Source organism: Haliotis rubra, unplaced genomic scaffold, assembly GCF_003918875.1.
Source record: "Haliotis rubra isolate DU_JTF1 unplaced genomic scaffold, ASM391887v1 Scf334, whole genome shotgun sequence".
Classification (NCBI taxonomy): domain Eukaryota; kingdom Metazoa; phylum Mollusca; class Gastropoda; order Lepetellida; family Haliotidae; genus Haliotis; species Haliotis rubra.
In genome coordinates, this window is record NW_025767007.1 from 926,095 (window position 1) to 946,725 (window position 20,631).

General features: G+C 39.5%; 1 protein-coding gene across 4 annotated transcripts in view; it reads right to left on the reverse strand.

Moving 5' to 3' along the window:
• Window positions 1-20,631, reverse strand: part of LOC124284342 (cys-loop ligand-gated ion channel-like) — an 88,606-nt gene that overhangs the window by 25,911 nt on the left and 42,064 nt on the right. For all 4 annotated transcript variants that reach the window (XM_046720426.1, XM_046720427.1, XM_046720425.1 and 1 more), the window contains one exon: window positions 5,294-5,422. In XM_046720426.1, coding sequence (XP_046576382.1) covers window positions 5,294-5,422 — 129 coding nt within the window. The remainder of the gene's footprint in view (window positions 1-5,293; window positions 5,423-20,631) is intronic.

The window sequence follows — 20,631 nt, forward strand, 5'->3', positions numbered from 1 at the left end:
GGTAGATCAACGGTGTGAAAATGTCATGAATATTGAATATATTAATATATAATAAGAGTGGTATTTTATATATGGCCACCCACATCAGTTTGCAGTGTGATATTATTGTAGGTTTTCTTGCGTATTCAATGGACGTATTAATACGCTAACAGACTAAGATGCGGATCAGTATACTGCACAATTACTTTATTTGTGTGGTGAATGTTTATAATGGTTAAGGTTCCAGCTCTTTCCTTGCACTATAAATGTCCATTCAAACACGTAAGCATGTAAATGTCAGGTCATATGGTGCCACGCTTCCATTGATCGTACAACGTATTCAGCCACGTGCATTCGGCTTGTTGTACATTTGTACTTCCGCCTAGACCACACGCCTTGGGACTTCCGGTATCCAGGCGAAAGGATCAGCACGTGTTGCGATAGAAAATAGATTTGTGGTTATTTTCATATTATATCTCAGTGTATGTACTTGATAAAAAGAATTCGTTGATTGTTCTAGGCATTACAGAGTAAGGAAATCCATTGACAATTATTTATTCAATTTTTTTAAACCCTACGCTCAGCAAATTATTATTTTCATAACCAATGTTAGAGCTAAAACATGCGCTAACTACCGTGACGTCTTTGTGACATGACCCATCAAACAACAGATATTCACATAAATCTTTTGTTGACAGTGTCGTTGCTTTCAAAAACTAAATTTATAACAAAATCCCTCTCATTTTAAACCATCAAGCGGGGATAAAGGTAATTCGTGGTTCCTCAAGTGAGCACAGTGCTTAGTGGTCAGTTAAATGAGAGTTTCATTTGCCACAGAAGACCATTTGGTAAACATATAAGCAAAACGTATGGCATAACTACTTTCTGCCGCTAGTTTGCAATTTGACTCTTAGTAGAATCTGTCTCTGACAATAGTCAACAGCACATTCTCTGTCGTTGATTTTCTACTTTTATGCCAAATTAATCGTGTCAAGTATGACTTATTGCCAGACAATATTTGTTTTGTCGAAACTTCCTGAACCCATTTTTGTTGTCTTCCTAAACCCTCATTTTTGTTGTCTTCCTAAACCCTCATTCTGGTTGTCTTCCTAAACCCTCATTTGTGTTGTCTTCCTAAACCCCCATTTTTGTTGTCTTCCTAAACCCTCATTCTGGTTGTCTTCCTAGACCCTCATTTAGGTTGCCTTCCTAAACCCCCATTTTTGTTGTCCCATAATGGTTGTAACTATATAGTGTTTATACAAAACAAAAAATATTTAAAAAATCCCATCTGAAAACCTGACTGTTCACAAACGGTCGCACATCTTGAAAATATTCATGAAATGTTAAAATTGTTTCTTTGAGCCTGAAACGTGCCGAAAATGCGCCCTACCCTACTTAAACGTTCACGAAATGCTTTTTAAGCCCACTTACATCCTCTAAACCGCTGCCATCCATCACTTTATGCATATCACGATGTCTGTTGAACGATGTATGGTGGAGCCTGGCTATATAGAAGTAAATTGTTTAATGAGCAACACTCCTGAAGCGTGACGGAAAACACTCAGTGTTGGGTTGTACTTCACAAACACATTAAAAAAGCACGTATTTTACTTTTCTTGTCAGTTTTAGTATCGTTATGTTTTTGCCAAACCGTTGATTTTCATCCTCTCTTCCAGCCGATCTTTCTTATCGATATCTATATGGGTAAACTGTTTGCTTTCCTGGGTTCAGTTCCAACTGTATCATGTACTGCACCCTGGTTATAAGGCCTCTGGTTATACCGCCAGGTTGGTCATAACACCATAATCGTCCAAAACGGATTTTGACACAGACTGGCAATAACGCCTCCGCCAGGCTTTCTCAGAACAAATGTTCCAACTACCTGGAATAGCATTTTTTTATGCCCAAAGGTAAACTTGAGAATGTTGATGATTAGAGTAGAATAAGTTGTTGTTTTTTTCATCATTATTTAAGGTTAAGGCTTTCTATGGATAATGGATTATACCTGATTGGCATAACTCAAGATAACTGATGAAACTCCTTGCTGCCATTGCTATTAAAAGGGAGCGTTTAACACTTGATATGAACTAGAATAGAAAGAGTATTGAAGAAGCATGTGTGTTGTACAACACATGTGAATACTGAAGAGGTGATAACAACTATTAACTGAGAACCGTTTATGTCCATTGATTGCATAGATGATGTACATGTGTTGTTTATTATGTTTCGGGCCCATTTGTGGTGTTTCGTACAATAGACTGCCACAAAATCGGTATTTGAGGATTTTCCTTGTATGGAATTAGATGCATACATTAGCTGAGATGATTTCTGATTTGCTGTTTTATTGAGTATTCGAAGTCCGGGTGGTTTCATCTTGGAACTGATTGTCTTGCAAGACCGACCTGATATGGAATGTGATGACGTCATGATTCAATGGAGGAGCGCAACGCTTTCATGATGATTAGACTTGTAGATCGTTGGATTAAAGAACTAAATCGACGTGGTTTGGTTAAATAATAATCAAGATTAATAATGAATTCTCGGGGTATCTATTTCTCCAAGCTGAATAAGGCTACCTTAAAAGTGGTATTGAGAAAATGCCAGACTTAATGAAGATAAGTATTTTTAAGCATTAGAGAATCCGAAACAATGTTTTCACCAATGAGATGGCGACACACCCACACCCACGTACGTACGTACACTAATTAGTATGACAAAAGTAAATAAAACATCCTTAGAAAGTCTATGTGGACTCAGTAACCAGAGTGTAGTACCGAACCAAACAGCGTGGGCGAAAAGCTGAGATAATATGCAAAACGTGTTAAAGAACTCATAAAGATTAATGCATGTTTACAATACGTATGTTGGAACCGTTTTCTTGAATTTCAATTAGGTGTGGCAGCTTAATGACTCGAATACTCGAGCTATATGGGTCATCGCGGTTCGCGGAAGCACCTCGCTACTGATCGGAGATCTCAAGTAGATAAAGATGAGTGGAAACAATGATGTACTTAAGTGGAAGAGACAGTTAGATACATTCCTGTCTACATGCACCCACCAAACCCAAGGAGTGTTGAACTAGGCATGGTCGAACATTCGTTAATTGATTCCGTTAGGCGTGTCAGTATCACGTTGTATCTCAGCCCTGGTGAACACAATCTAATCCTCTCCTTCAGAGAACAGTAGAGACGCTTTGTTGTTTCAACGAGTGGGAGGAACGGTAAGGTGTTTGTGTGATAGCTGGTGATCTATGGTGCAACCACCTGTTTGTACTTAGTATAGACTGGGACCTATATCATGATGTAGATATTTCAGTATGCTGAGAAGCAGACAAAACCTGGCAACACGAGTACCTGTAATGGGAGCAACGCTGTTGAAATACAGGTTTTCAAGGAAATACTAACTAATACAGATGGGAAAGGCTTCTTCTCAGCGATGAAGGCTGGTATTCGAAGCAGGTTTAAAAAACCTTCAAAATAAACAATTAGTTTACAAAAGCCATACATGTACTTTTGTTAACGTGGTAAGATATATACACCAGAGAAAACCGTGCTAACGGGGAGTGTTGCTGCAGTATGTTACTGCCCTAATTTTCAGTGTGTTATAAACATTACGTAGCTAGGCATTTCGGTGTTAAATAGAGTGTACGGATTTTTAAGTTAAAAAAATGACATTGTGACAACGTTCCAGGTTAAAGGTAGATCACCGAAGCCCAAACGTTGTGTTTACTTATTGTGCTGTCATTGTGTACGTGAATTTGAATGATTCACTTTGAATACGGTTGCGAATATAGCTATACAAGAGTTTGTATGTAAACTGTATGTAGAGTTTAGTTATTTTACTGTCCTACGTCGCAGGGTTTGTTATAATTAAATTGCGCTATTTATGAATTCATAACCGAAATATTGCCGATGTGACTATAAATCTTAACTCACTCACTCACTCACTCACTTACTCAATCACTGTATGTAGAGCTTTCCGTGGGTGTGTACATAATACTTCATGTTAATATGTACTTGAATATGTTCGTGAAATTGAATGAGAAGCTCAATATAGACAAACTCCAGGGATAACAACTTATTTATTTCGTGAGTGCGACGTTTCGATACAGATTCTTGTACCGTTGTCAAGAAGGAGCGGTACAAGAATCTGTATGGAAACGTCGCTCTCATGAAATAAAGAAGTTGCTATCCATAAAGTTTATCTGTACTGTAGTTCCCAAAATGCCACTCAAAGAAGTTGAATGTGAAGCTCTTTGTGAAAATACTGCGGACGTTTTATTTAATATAGCAATAAGTGAAAACGAAACAAGATCTCCCAAAGCTTCGGAAACTGGTTTATGAAGCATTTTCAGCTGTAAAAACAACCAATCAGATTCAATAACCACAATCAAACATTTATAAACATGGGTAATATATATCCAATGTATACACCAGAGAAAACCAGGATAAAGGCATGTGTAACAGACTCCTGGGATGAAAGAGACTATCGGTTGCTATTGCCCTTCTTGATGAACAAGAAGTGTGTTTAAAATATTACCTGGCCATTTTGGCTTTATTACCGGGTTTACGGATTTTGCTTCCAAAACCTTTGGTGTATAGAGGAATAAACAAATATGAAATTGCTAAAACAGATTTTCTTAAAGTGATCTCTTAACATAAGTCAACAGGGTGACATAAAAAAATGAAAGGATGAAAAAGAGCTGTCTCGATTGATGCTTTGAGTGACAGGTCACAGAGTCTCTTCCTTCCGATAATGATCTACCTTGGAGGTGAACTTATTTCTGACATGTTTTAGGAGACCTGGGGGATGAAGGTTTCATTTCATGACGTGACATTTAGGTTGGTGGAACCATTAACCAAGTGATATATTAACCACCCGCCACAGGGGCGGGATTTCAAGTGGAAATGACTTTCTAAGAATGTTTTTTGATCTTCTTTGAACTAGTTTTTTTTATTACTGGAAATATCATCCTTTTGTGCAGTGTTACACATGTTGTATTGTTGCTGAATTTAGCATTACTATGTCATCGGATTTTACTGATTCGTTTTTAGATATTAGAATACCCTGAAATTACCTATTGTTATATTTTCAATGCCATAACACTAATAAATTTATAACGAAGAGTTCGATTGGTTTTATTGTGAGGAGATACCCTAGAAATTTATATTTGCATATAGATACTATGCCATTTATGTGTATTTTACTGCATACTAGTTAATAAAGTGTGAACGATAGAAGACTCGTTTTGTCGCAGCGTGTCTTTCGCGTGTACGCCCAAGATGCTTTCCGGCTAACCTCACTCACTCACCGACTGAATTTGTCCATCCAAACTTGGCTCCCGCCATCTTGCCCGCACGATGACGTCAGCTGTGTATTGTTCCTTGAGTGTGTCGATCTCGCCGACTTTGAAAAACTGCACGCACACTTGTACTTTCACCTGCAAGCAAGGAAAATGTTGCGGTTACCTGTACATTGGTTAGTTGTGTGAGTAAATTGCTCGCCGCTGGTGGCAGTATTGCAGCCGTTTTGCAGCTGTTTTGCAGCTGTTTTGCACTAATTTGAAGATGTTTTGCAGTATTTTGCAGCTGTTTTGCAGTAATTTGAAGATGTTTTGCAGTATTTTGCAGCCGCATTGAACATGCAGAAGCGTAGGCAGCAGCCATTTTGCAGACATTTCGCCGTAGTGTTGCAGCAGTAATAGTGGCGCAACTGTGTTGTAGCCTTTTAGAAGCAGAACCGAGGACAGTTTACAACAGTGTAATTTAGCAGTCACATACTCCTACTGTGGCTGTTTGGCAGCCGTGTTCGGCCATGTTACGCCATGTTTGCAGTCATGTCGAAGCCGGTTTTAAGCCAAGCTGTAGCCGGTTTACAGCCCGTGGCGGCATTGTTGCCATGGTAACATCATGACTCGAACAAAAAGATAGAAAACTACTAATGTGGGAAATCAAACTAAACATTTCGGCCTGAACAGAGACGACATTAACAACTGAGCTACACTCGCGTCAATACCAATGGAAAGTATTTCCGACCAAATCGAAATTCAGTTCGTTTCAATTTTGCAGGTATTATTTCTGTCTGCTTGGTGGACACAAGCACTGAATGTACGACTAGAGTAAGGAGATTAAACATGAGCTGAATACCAGGAAAACATGCAAACGGGTTGCAAATGTGTTGCAAATATTTTGCACAGTGTCATTAGAAAACGATTAATATTTAAATGGTAACCGCGTCATCCAATATTCATTTTCCCGATGCAAAACAAATTGTATCCCGATACAAAACAAACTAAAACTCGTTTGAATAAATACATGTAAATTCAAAATGATTTTGCAGTCTCTTGTGTGCACAGATTAAATGAGCTTTTAATAGCTTCTGGAGAGTATCAAATCCCATTCATGTAAGCATCCTACGACCTCATATAGGAATCTAATCTTTTTAGAGTGAATGTGTTTAGTTTTACGCCGCTTTAGCAATATTTCAGCAATATCACGGCGGGGGACACCACACATGGGCTTCACACATTGTACCCATGTGGGGAATACAACCCTGGTCTTCGACGTAACAAACCAACGTTTTAACCACAAGGCTAACCCACTGCCCAACTTTTAAAAAAAATACTTTTTTTATAATAAATCCAATAAAAGCATGAAACATAAATGATCTTGCTAAAATATTCCTTCAGGTATATTATTGTTCTCTCGCTTTATGTGTGCATGATATTGTATGAATAATACACACAGATATAGTATAACAATCTGTATCTGTACAGAAATCCCACATACAATTTATTATGACCTACCGATATCATTTAGAATATAATGTTTGATCAATTATTCCCAGGCATTTTACACATATCAAACAGTTCAAGTTTAATGTCAAAATCTTCGACTTTTTGAATGAAAGCGTTATTATATTTGATACCAAAAGAAGGTCATGTCATGTATGTATTTTCAGTCACGCCACATCATACGAAAAAGTGCAGATGCGCTTCCTTCTGTCAGTGCGGGGAGTTCTTAAGCTTGATAGCGGTGAGTGTGTGTGCGGTGAATGGTGCATATATCACCACATTTTTCACATATTCTGCTGACGTAGATCGCATCTACTCTCTAAACAGGTTGTGACAGGCATAACTGTCATGTGGCTGCCAGACACGACAGAAGAAAACGTCTGGTAGCATCATGTAATAATACATTACTCCGGCGCTTGCATATATTCCGTGCAGGGGAGCTCACCGAACACAGAACACATATATGTGCCAATGATGGTACGGCAAAAAGTAACATAAGTGTACACATACCTAACAGGCAGCTTGGGTTATTCGGGGTAGTAATGCAATGTGTTTTGATTGTTAGCGCTTTGAGCATACCCAGTGTGGAGTTTTGCTCTATATAAATGGACACATTATTATTATTATTATTATTAGATCCGATAGCCAGAAAGTGTAGCCCATATTGGCCCATGTTTTCGTACCACACCCAAAGGATAAAATAATTACCAAGTGGATATGACAGCAACGCAATTTTGTACAATTTGTGACTGTTATCTTGTGAATGCACAAAGAAGTAAAACAATCCCTAAATAAAGCAACAAAAGTGTTTCTATATTTTTTCATTAGAAATTTCTGTAATGTCAGTGTTACGATTCCGAGTATATCATAAGCATATCTTATGAATAATTATTGATAAATGATGGTGGTATGAGAGAAAATTCTTGAAAGAAAAGGTCCCAACATTATGAACACGAGTGACTTATTTACTTGTATTCATCTTTCCCCGAGCTGCATCATTCCTTGAACCATGGTACATTTGTCACAGATCACCATTGTCAAAGACGCAATGCAATTTGTCGAATGTTAAAACGCCATCAAGCATTTAAGCATTTACAAGAAGAATACATCCCTAAAACACCATTTGTTACCCCCATCCTTGCTGTTTCTTTCGTAACGCATACATGTCTCGTATTGGTAAATCGCGGGAATTTGGCCAAGATGCTTCATATATATCGTTGACATGATATCCCCCAATCATTGTCAAAGAAGCAATTCCCTTCACTGTACTCACTTGAAGAGGAAATAAGAGGAACCAGACTGAGTGCAACAGGTTAATCTGTTTCATATGTAAATCTAAGCATAAACATTCAGAGTGGTGCGTAAGGATCCGCAAGACTGTATGAGAAGAGGGATGACTTTAACTCTTCAAGAGGCTTCCATGTTTATGTCGAGCTGGTTCCGCCAGCTCCAGCCTTTGGCGTCTACATTTGTCTTCTTAGGTGGAATGGAACATGCTCTTTGTACGAGTGAGTGAGTGAGTTTAATTTTACGCTGCACTCAGCAGTATTCCAGCTATATGGCGGCAGTCTGTAAATATTCGAGTCTGGACCAGACAATCCAGCGATCAACAGCATGAACATCGTTCTACGCAACTGGGATACGATGACATGTGTCAACCAGGTCAGCAAGCCTGACCACCCGATCCCGTTAGTCGCCTCCTGCGACAAGCATGGGTTGCTGAAGATCAATTCTAAACCGGGTCTTCCCGGGTGCTCTTTGTACGATGATTTCAATGAGTGTCATACGATCATTGCTAACAGGTTTTTCAGCAGGGTGATAGCTATCAGTTCCTGAGCAAGGCTTTTGAAGAGTTTAAACTCATGCTCACCAGTGTGGCAGGATGTGCTCAACTCATCACGAAAAGCCAGAATCACTATATATGTGACTTCAGAGATAAAGCAGAGATTTCTTGTCACTTTCTTGTCTTGTTTTATATACTTTTCCCGTATCCGAATTGTTTTTTTGTTTTTGAAACGGAGAAATCGAACATCAATGACGTTGTATAAGTTTTATCATAGGTACTGAACAATAAACCTGAACCATTAACACACAGCGTGCAAGATGTCAGCACAGACAAGACCACTTCGAGCCATAAGGAACTGTTTGTGATAGACCGTGGAGAGACACAGCACCGAAACACTCATAGCACCAATGCACGTTGCGACAGAGTAGCATGCCCATGCTGTAAGGGTCCGCTGATGTTTTCTAATCCAAAGTGTGCACAAAGCCCCAACTGACAGCCCAATATGCTGCAAAAGTTAGGAACCTGCTACCGAGTTTCTCCAATCTTATCGTGACACGCCGTGTGTAACTGAAGACTCTTCAAAGTGAATACACATTCACAGTTGAACAACTTAACTTTGTGTTCAGTAAGTTTTACCCAAGCTCCTACTGATTTTCCACCAAAGTTGGTGCTACCGAGTTTCTCCAATCTTATCGTGACACGCCGTGTGTAACTGAAGACTCTTCAAAGTGAATACACATTCACAGTTGAACAACTTAACTTTGTGTTCAGTAAGTTTTACCCAAGCTCCTACTGATTTTCCACCAAAGTTGGTGCTACCGAGTTTCTCCAATCTTATCGTGACACGTCGTGTGTAACTGAAGACTCTTCAAAGTGAATACACATTCACAGTTGAACAACTTAACTTTGTGTTCAGTAAGTTTTACCCAAGCTCCTACTGATTTTCCACCAAAGTTGGTGCTACCGAGTTTCTCCAATCTTATCGTGACACGCCGTGTGTAACTGAAGACTCTTCAAAGTGAATCCTACTGATTTTCCACCAAACTACATTCACAGTTGAACAACTTAACTTTATGTTCAGTAAGTTTTACCCAAGCTCCTACTGATTTTCCAGTAAAATTGGTGATATTATGTATTTACTGTTGGTTATGTTGTACACAGGCCAGTGCACCGTTCGTCTGTATTGAGGTAATGAACTCTCATGCATCGAGAAAACAAATTTTGTTTGGCTGTATTTGGCACTGATGGTTGTCAAGAAAATGAACACCAATGGTTCGAACAGAGTTAGGATAATAGCTCGGACAGAATGATAATAGTACTTCCAACAGTTTCATGTATCAATAAAGTTTCCAAATACTGATAAAGAATATAAGCATTGGACTGCCCTCAAAGCACACATCGTAACACACGTATGATAACAAAATAGGCTATTTTTCTGCCAAATGCAACAGCACATGATACCAGGCAGAACAAGCTGACAGTGTGATAAGGTGATGTGGATGTTCACAGACAGGAGTCACGACGTCTGTATCGAGTTGTCTTGTTGTCAGGGGGTCAGATGATAGCTAACTCGCCTGGCGTGCTTAGACATGGGTACCGAGTGTTGTCGTCACCATCACCCATTCTTATTGATTTGAAATACCAGAGGAACAGTCGAGGATGGGGAACATGTGTAACGTCTGTCAGGATGACGTCTGGTAGCTCAGGAGAAAGGAACATACAGTTGTGGAGTAAAAGTTACAGATGATGTTGTGTGTGTGTGTCTCTCTCTCTCTCTCTCTCTCTCTCTGTCTCTCTCTCTCTCTCCGACTCTGTCTCTCTCCGACTCTCTCTCTCTCTCTCTATATATATATATATATATCATCCAAAACTGTATTCCACAGGAGATATTGCTTGTGTGAGATCAAACGATATCTCCTGGGAGATATCATTTTGTCAGCAGATTTTGTACAATGCCCCGACAATGCTCCGACGTCATGATTTTGATGACGTCACAATGTTCAGAGATGTCCATCTTTGATGATAAATAGAGTCTCAGCCTCGTGTCTTCTGATATCAAATATATCAACACTCGTTGGTAAATGTAAAAATTGTAACTTTATCAACTCGTTGTGATATGTTTGATATCAAAAGACACTCGGGTGTGATTCTCTATATATTGCAGAGAACACCTGAAGAGCCTTTGAACTGCCAAAGATCTTGTGCAGATAAAGGAGTTTTGGCAAGAAGAAATATCTGGACTCTCTCTCTCTCTCTTTCTTTCTCTCTCTCTCTTTCTCTCTCTCTCTCTCTTTCTCTCTCTCTCTCTCTCTCTCTCTCTCTCTCTCTCTCTCTCTCTCACACACACACATTTATGAATATCAGAGATTTATTGTCGCGTTGTTGTCATGTTTTGTCAACTTTACCCGTATCCGACTTTACCCGTACTTTACCCGTACGGAGAATTCGTACATCAAATTAAAGTTGTATCAGTTTTGTCATTGGTACTGTAGCAGTGAACCTAAACCATTAACACACAGCATGGAAGATGTCGGCACGGATAAGACCACTTCGAGCCATAAGGAGTTGTTTGTGATAGGTCATGGAGTGACCGTTATAACGGTACAAATAAATAAATGTGTGTGTGTGTGTGTGTGTGTGTGTGTGTGTGTGTGTGTGTTTTGTGTGTGTGTGTGTTTGTACTACAGCATGTAGTCAGTAGTCCATTCTTGGACGCCGTATACCGATTCCGTATCAATTAATGATCTCATTAATACCGAACACCGGACAGGGTATTAATATCATCTTAAAACGTGTTATGGTCCGACGCGGCCAGGGGTTCGAGCCATCGACTTTCCCTCTCCGGGCTGACGCTCTACCCACTACCCCACGCACGTGGTGATATAGACTGATATCGTGGCAGTGTTACAGTCAGATAGATAGAAGATGTGATATAGGAAGAAAATTCCTTTCCGGTAGTGAAAAAACTGACGTGACAAGTGTAGTTGCGAGAAATGGAAAGAGACAAAAACTGAAAGCTTGAACTGGAAGGTGCAGAACATGTGTATCTTCAGCTTTTACATTGACATCATGTTTATCATATCGTATGGAGTGAATATAAGGATATAGGACCATTTTTTCAATATCCACGTTCCCCTGAGATGACAAGGATACCTGCTGTACAATGAATGTTATAACAAATTGCAGGCCTTAAAGATGGGGACAATAGCATCCCTCATGGATACAGACAATACCCATGCGTGGATACACTGCAGCTAAGGCAGTGCACCACGAGGCAGATACATTACAATATGGCAAACCGAGCAGAGAGTGTGATCGACGATTATGTAATGAGGGGTTCCTGGTGCAGTCTTCATCTTTTGGAAGAAGCAGTTTCAGTATAACAACGGCTTGGTAACCTATTTACATATGCCCTCAGCAAACTGTTTGTCACTCAAATCAAGAAACAGTCGTTGCATGGTGAAGAGCACGGAGAGGTGATTTGGCGGAATAGTTCACTGACATGTTGAATGATTGTGGGTAACACTGATGCAACAGAACGAAACATGCATGGTTTGGTTGTTGTTTAACGCCGCACTCAGCAGTAGTCTAGCTATATGGAGACGATCTGTAAATAATCGAGTCTGGACCAGGCAATCCGTTGATCAACAGCATGAGCATCGATACACGCAATTGGGATACGATGACATGAGCCAACCAAGTCAGCGAGCCTGACCACCCAACCCGTCAATCGCCTCTTACGACAAGCATGGGTTACTGAAGACCAATTCTAACCCGGACCTTCACGGGTAGACAAGCATGGGTTACTGAAGACCAATTCTAACCCGGACCTTCACGGGTAGACAAGCATGGGTTACTGAAGACCAATTCTAACCCGGACCTTCACGGGTAGACAAGCATGGGTTACTGGAGACCAATTCTAACCCGGACCTTCACGGGTTAAACAGGCATGGTGGGCAACAACATCGGAGAAGCGGAACCGTAGAAATAACTGCCTTTTTAAAAGATATGAATTGTGTTACCAATATTACCATTGCTCAGGAAGAGAAGCGCTGGGCCCAAAGAGGTTTATGGTGCAAAGGGTGGAAGAATATGTGACACTATTTATTCATCATATTTAGTTGACAGTCAAATATATTGTAGGGAATGAGGTATCCAGTAGGGTTCAGGGCCAAACGTATACGAACTATCTTTCAATAATTTGTATCTCATGGCTCCAAGAGTGAGTGAGAACAAATGTAAAGTAGTCATGAATACTAGAGTTGACATGTATGTATTTTAAGTAGTGTGAAAACTGATTCCTAATAGAAATTTGGTCATTTAAATGCATGTTGCGATCGACAGAAGCTACAGTGTATGTCTTCATTAATGTATACGAAACAAGACCATTCCCCACACCCGACAGTATCATATGTTATGAATCACGATCAAGTAGTGATAGTTACAGGCGTACCCTTTTCCGTCCGTTGCATGGATCACAAACACATGCAAAACCAGGCCAATTGTTCATCTGACCATGGAAAGATAGAAACAAGTCAAATATTGCTAAGGCATCGGTGACTTTAGGAAATGTCCGACAAATGTCAACCCTGGATTGTTAAAGCTTTAGTAGGGCTTTGAACGTTGTAACCCTGAGCAAAAATTCTCTGAGCTAGATTCGTTTGCTGAAGTTTGTGATTGGAGTGATACAGATTCATATTTTCATTGTTTTATATACGAACCATGACATTGATCAGGTTTTACTGAAGTTGCAGACTTAAAAGCAAAATAGTATTAATGAGAGAAATGTTATATTGATTTTTAGACAAGTGTGGCGTGATAGTGTGCCTTTAAAACAAACTGAGATTTCATTGTTTTTATAAACGAACCATAATCTTGTTTAGATTTCGCTGAATGTGGATATTGAAGTGATACAAATGAATGATTTCATTGTTTGAAAGACGAGCCACAACCTTGAGCTGTTACTTTAGTTCGTGAGGATTTCCATGAAATATTTCCACAAAACATGTTTCATATTGTGCTCGTAAATTACGTTCGATCTCAATTCTTCCCAACAACATACTTTGAGGATGCTGTTGATCTCTTGGTAGCTTCTTAAATAGAAGAATTGCTACAATGCAGTTATTCAGTTTGAAGCACAATTTAACATGGGCATCCCTGCTCTGATAATGCCCCATACCAACATATTGGTGCAACTGTACCAATATATCAGCTAATGGTGAAAAAACGGCTTCAAGTGCAAACAGCAAATGACAATTATAATCAATCCCCAAGGAGCTAAGGAGAACGAAGTCTAATTTCATACTTATGTGCGCAGGAGTAATTAAGTCATGGCCGGTGAGACATTTTAAAGTCTCTCTCTTAACATGTCTGGCAGCTTATGTCTGAAAGGTTTTGTTGAATTGGAAAAATCGATTCATCGACAACGTAGGATAAACATATGATTGTAAGTCTGTACTTTTCAATGTAAGACTAGAATAGTAACCAGCATCGCAGGTTTAGCCGAGCAGACAGGGACAGTAACCCTTAACTAGGTGAAGGAATACTTTGAATGCAGACATTATAGGGATATGACCTCTAACACTATTTCTAGTGTTTCCTTTGAAACTTACCTACGGTGCCAGTTTGGAGTCAAAGGTTTGGTATCAATAGTTTTAATTCCAGTGATTTTAGTTTTCAGAGGACAATCGTTATCCGTGTAATCTTCAGTTATTGATTAAGCTTATGTACTTAGTCTGGCTGCTGGAGAGTGTCCCTGGTATAACACTGCCGATGCCAAAATATTCTGGAAATAGTCCAACATCTTCCGCTGATTTGACATCACAGAAATACCTGTCCAACTGCTTGGTGGTTTATTTTAGAACGCGGTACTTACGTAATTATTTTAACAGAGCTTGTACAACCTGCCGTATCTAGCGTCGCAATCAGAGTAATCGCAATTGTAGCGATGGGGCGGACACTGCATGTTGCCATGTTGCAAATAGGATAGAGTAGTTTGTTCTTAGAATGCCTTGACGGTTGTTGTTTCAGACACGGTTTCCACGCTTACTGGAAGCGGTGTGTCTGAGTAAGTGAGTGAGTTTAGTTTTACGCCGCTTTTAGTAATATTCCCGCAATATCACGACAAAGGACACCAGAATTGGGCTTCACATGGTGTACTCATGTGGGGAATCGAACCGGGTCTTCGGCGTGAAGAGCGAACGCTTTAACCATTAGGCTACCCCACCGCCCCCGCGTCACATTGGAAAATGTTGCATGCTTTTAGCAAGATGGTTTCAGTTTTTTATCGTTAATATTGCTGATTATTCTTCAACTTTAACGTCAACAATTTAATCGAATGTGTTTAGCAGTAGATAAGTTACTAATAGGATAACGGTTTATTGTGATAACCCAACAAAATATTGATTCATATGATTGTTCAGTAGACTTTATAGTAATTAAACTATCTTCATAAACAATGATAACACATAATGAAATGTCTTGATCAACTCACTATCAAGAACGTATTTCAACATACGGGTGAATAACAAACAAACAAACAAACAAACAAACAAACACTGTTTAATGCAGTTACTACTGATGGAGCAGAACATGCTTACATTTTTACGATGATCATTAATGTGCTCTCTAATCCATTCATATATTTTTAACCACTATTTATTTTCTCTACGTCAAATTGATTGTTTTCAGGGAACAGTGTAGACGGGTTATTCTATGGTATTTTCGTTCTATATTATAAAAACGTATTAACTAAATATCCTTCTTAAAACAGGACGGGCGGTGGGATGGCTTAGTGGTAAAAGTGTTTGCTCGTCACGTGTAAGACCCGGATTCAATTGGGCACAATGAGCAAGCCCATTTCTGGTGTCTCGCCGTGATCTTGCTTGAATATTGCAAAAACTATAAAACAATACTCACTCACTCATCATTTCAATCTTTTTTATTGGAGTGTCCTGAAGCCGGACCTTTTAAAGGACAAAAATGCTCACTCGAATCAACGTGCATGATGGCCTAGATATCTCGGGTAACTGTGCTGTGCTTGTGTGCTAAAACCTATGAAGGAATATTTTATGATATCGAAAAGAGTAATCGTTATTGCAGGGTTTGGCATTGGAAATCATATTAAGTGATATAAACGGCTATATTCACCAAAGATATGGTAACCTTGTACAGATGGGGTTATTCTGGATGACGAAGAATATGAGAGAAAATTCCTAAAGCTATGGAAATATGATTACCCACCGAAACAAACACCGATGGATTTTTCAAAACCAATGCGTATTTATATTTATAAACGGTAATAGCTCGCATTGCATATTTTATATGGATCTGAGATAAGTATTTATGGATAATTGAAAACTATATAAAGCGATGAATATCGATGTACTGCAGCAACAGTTTATTTAATTCATAAGCTGGTAGATATAGTTGAATAGAAACTGAAAATGCAAACAGATCGTATAACACAAGAAATGTTTGCATGTGGTGCCAACCTTCAGTATGTGTATATTTGACATTGTATATATATTATAACAATTATCATATAGAGGGGATGTTGTCAAGGGGCGGTGGGGTAGCCTAGTGGTTAAAGCGTTCGCTCGTCACGCCGAAGGCCCGGGTTCGATTCCCCACATGGGCACAATGTGTGAAGCCCATTTCTGGTGTCCCCCGCCGTGATATTGCTGGAATATTGCTAAAAGCGGCGTAAAAACTAAACTCACTCACTCTTCGAAGCCAAGATGTCATTTGACAAGACGAATAACACCAGAGGATAATTCTCCAAATCTTTTCCAAAAGAATCAATGAAACAATATTTTCTCAAATAAGTATTCAACTAACAATTCACATAAATCAAATTGAAGCAATAGAATATTATGAAAACATTTAAATTTATTAAATAAAAAGTATGCTTTAATGTGTTATCGTCCACTTCAGTCTGCATTCTAACTATAGTTTGATATTAAAAGGCAGAAAATTTCCTTGAAACATTTTCACTATCTCATTATAAATCATTTGTTCTTATTTGAATAATAGTATATCAAGGAATCATGACAATTTCAGGCCATATTGCATGAGGCAATCACTTCATATTTTGGCCACATTGCCATCGGGCATCAGGCAATCATTACATATTTAGGGCATATTGCCATAGTGCATCAGACAATAAGTACATATTTAGGGCAAATTGCCATTTTACATCAGGGAATCATTACCTATTTAGGCCATAACACTATATTGCTATAGTGCATCCGGCAATCATGATATATTTAGGCCATAATACCATCGTCCCATTGTACATGGGGCAATCATTACATATTTAGGAGACCCGTGAAGGTCCGGGTTAAAATTGATCTTCAGTAACCCATGCTGGTTGTAAGAGGCGACTAACGGGATCGGTGGTCAGGCCCGCTGACTTGGTTGACACATGTCATCGGTTCCCAATTGCGCAGATCAATGCTCATACTGTTGATCACTGGATTGTCTGGTCCAGACTCGATTCTTTACAGACCGCCGTCATATAGCTGGAATATTGCTGAGTGCGGCGTAAATCTAAACTCACTCACTCACATATTTAGGCCATAACACCGTAGTGCTATAGTGCATCCGGCAATCATTACATATTTAGGCCATTATGCTTTAGTTCCATAGTGCATCAGGCAATCATTATATATTGAGGCCCTAATGCCATAGTGCATCACGCAAGTATTTTATATTTAGGCCATAATGCCATAGTGCATCAGGCAACCATTACATATTTAGGCCATAATGTCATAGTACATCAGGCAATCTACATATTTGGGGCAAATTGCCATAGTGCATCAGACAATCATTACATATTTTGGGCATATTGTCATAGGGCATCAGGCAACCATTCCATATTTAGGCCATAATTGCATAGTGCATCAGGCAATCATTACATATTAAAATCATATCGTCATAATACAAGGGGGAATCATTACACATTTAGGCCATAATGCTATAGTTCCATAGTGCATCAGGCAATCATTACACATTTAGGCCACAATACCATAGTGCATCAGGCAATCATTACACATTTAGGCCATAATGCTATAGTTCCATAGTGCATCAGGCAATCATTACACATTTAGGCCATAATGCTATAGTTCCATAGTGCATCAGGCAATCATTACATATTTAGGCCACAATACCATAGTGCATCAGGCAATCATTACACATTTAGGCCATAATGCTATAGTTCCATAGTGCATCAGGCAATCATTACACATTTAGGCCATAATGCTAAAGTTCCATAGTGCATCAGGCAATCATTACACATTTAGGCCATAATGCTATAGTTCCATAGTGCGTCAGGCAATCATTACACATTTAGGCCACAATACCATAGTGCATCAGGCAATCATTACACATTTAAGTCATATCGCCATAATGCAAGGGGGAATTCATCATTACATATTTGGGCCTTATGATCTGGGCAGTTAAAGGTTTATCAGATGAGCATGGTATGTACAGGACATGTTACATTTATGAAGTCTTTGAATGACATTTTCGAGTGATACACGGGAGAGAGTTTATGAGTGTCAACTTCATCCCTTGTACCATTTCCACCTTTTCTTACATTCACATGTATATGCTCTCTGCATCCTAGCATTCATCTGATGAAGGAGTAAGCGTATATTCCGATCCGATGTCTTTATTATAATAAAGAGGTTCACCCCCTCTCTCTCTCTCTCTCTCTCTCTCTCTCTCTCTCTCTCTCTTTACTGTGCATGTCAAGATTGTAACGCATCATTTAAGCCACTGATGGGTTACATTTGGAAATTTCCTTTCAAATTGTTTTGTGGCATTCTGACTCGTATGCAAAACGAAATAGCTCAACAACAAGGGATGCAAAGTTGATACTCATAGGAATACATTTGCCATGTCAGATCACCCATATATCTTTATCTTCAGATAAATTTCTTGGTCATGTTCCCTTGTTTTGAATTTACCGATTTGAAGAGATGCTAAGAGAGAAATATGTTAACAAGGAGGGCAGTCGACCGCACTTAATCTCTGAAAATGTATAGGTTAAACACAGAAACCCATATAAATTGAAAAGGGGTCCCACTGTGCTGGGAACTTCAGACCCTGGTTTCAGTGAGGGTTTAGTTTGATCATATTATGGTTCAGGGACTGGGTGCCCAGTTGGTGTGTATACGGATGTTCTCTGCTTTTCTTTATATTTTTTCGCCAAATATCAAAGAGATGTTATCTTTGGTAAGACAAGCATTTAAGCAGGTTTATTTATATGCTTTCCTTTGAGTTTTGAGAATGAAAATGATATCAGTTCTTACTTTCTTAAACAAATCCTACCTTGATTGCATAAAGGATTATGGTTAATCTTCGAGACAGGCATTTGGTAGTACATTTTCTGAACCCATCAAAATATATATGCTTTTGTGTCGATGTTTATGGGCTTTTAGAACTCACTTCAAAGGGATACATTTTAGTCAAACCGAGAGTTTATGATACCGAAGGGTGTTTCTTCTCATTCCGTGTTAACTGGCAGGGTGTTGATTTTTTTGATTGGATTATTATCATTATATTTAAGTTCTCTGATCAAGCTTTCAATGAAATGATTACGGTCACAAAATATACTCCCCATCAAAAGTTTAGACTCATTAGTGTAAATGTAGCCACTTACTTCAGTCAACTGTTCTAAACTCGATTTTGCAAAATATTCCATACTTTTTAAAGGTACTGTTTACACATGAAGTGATGTATTGTAAAACAAATTCGTAACGTTGAAAAGATTATTGTAATGAGTTCAATAAATGGTCAAACTCAGTGAAAATTGGCGAATTCTTAACAAAACTCAACACCAAAACGCAGCTGTTCACATGCACGATATTTGCACTTGCTTTTCGGCAATTTGATGCATGATCCTCTTGCAACACATATGCATAAAGTTTGCAGTTGGTTCCCCCTAGTTAGTGGAGAAATTCATCTTCAATGTAACCATATATACTAGCCACATAAAGAAACTGTGCATTGTCAAAATATTATCCCAGTCGATAAGTACGATAACAATGTCAAAGGTACATATAAACTTTAATGGAGGGATCATGAGACCATAACAAGTCGGGAGAATTTCAATTGAAAAGTCAATCACAATGACGTCACGAGTCCACAAGCGGGACATGGGCCAAACGACCATGTCACAAGCTCAATAACGGGTATGTCCACCATCGGCATTGAGAACAGCAGTGCATCGACGACGCATAGAGCCTATCAAACGTGCAAGGAAGGCTTGTGGGATGTCACGCCAGATTCTCACAAGTTCTGTTGCAAGATCAAGGACGTTATCTGGCGGATGAGGAAGACGGCGTAGACGTCGATCCATCTCGTCCCAAACATGCTCTATCGGGGAGAGATCCGGTGAATTTGCAGGCCAAGGCAGTAAGTCAACGTTGTGGTGTTGCAAGAAATCCATAGCAACCCTTGCCGTATGAGGACGGGCATTGTCCTGTTGGAATGTTAACCCAGGGCCATGACGTTGCAGAAAAGGAATTGCCACAGGTGGCAGAATCTGATCCCTGTATCCCACACCAGTTAAGTTGCCCTGAACAATCACCAAAGGAGTTCTTTGGCGTGCTGTTATTCCACCCCAAGTCATCACCTTGTCACCACCAAAGCGATTCCTCTCCAAGACACAGGCCTGTGCATAACGTTCTACCACGCGTCTATAGGCACGTTGACGTCCGTCACTATGGGGAATGTTAAACCTGGACTCACCTGTAAAAACGACATTTCTCCACCAAAACAAGGGTCTGCGGACATGATTTCGGCACCACATTCGGCGAGCTTGTCTATGACGTTGTGTCAGGATAGGCCGTATGGCGGGACGTCGTGGTCTGATCCCGTGATGACGTAAACGTTGTCGAACTGTGTTGGGGTGGATCCGGCGAAGTCCTGGGATGGTTCGGACAGTCATCACTGCAGTCTGAAACCTGTGGCAAAGATGGGTCACCCATATCCATATGTCCTGTCTTGGCGTTGTTACACGTGGACGTCCAGAACGTGGCCGATCGATGACGTCATTTGTGTT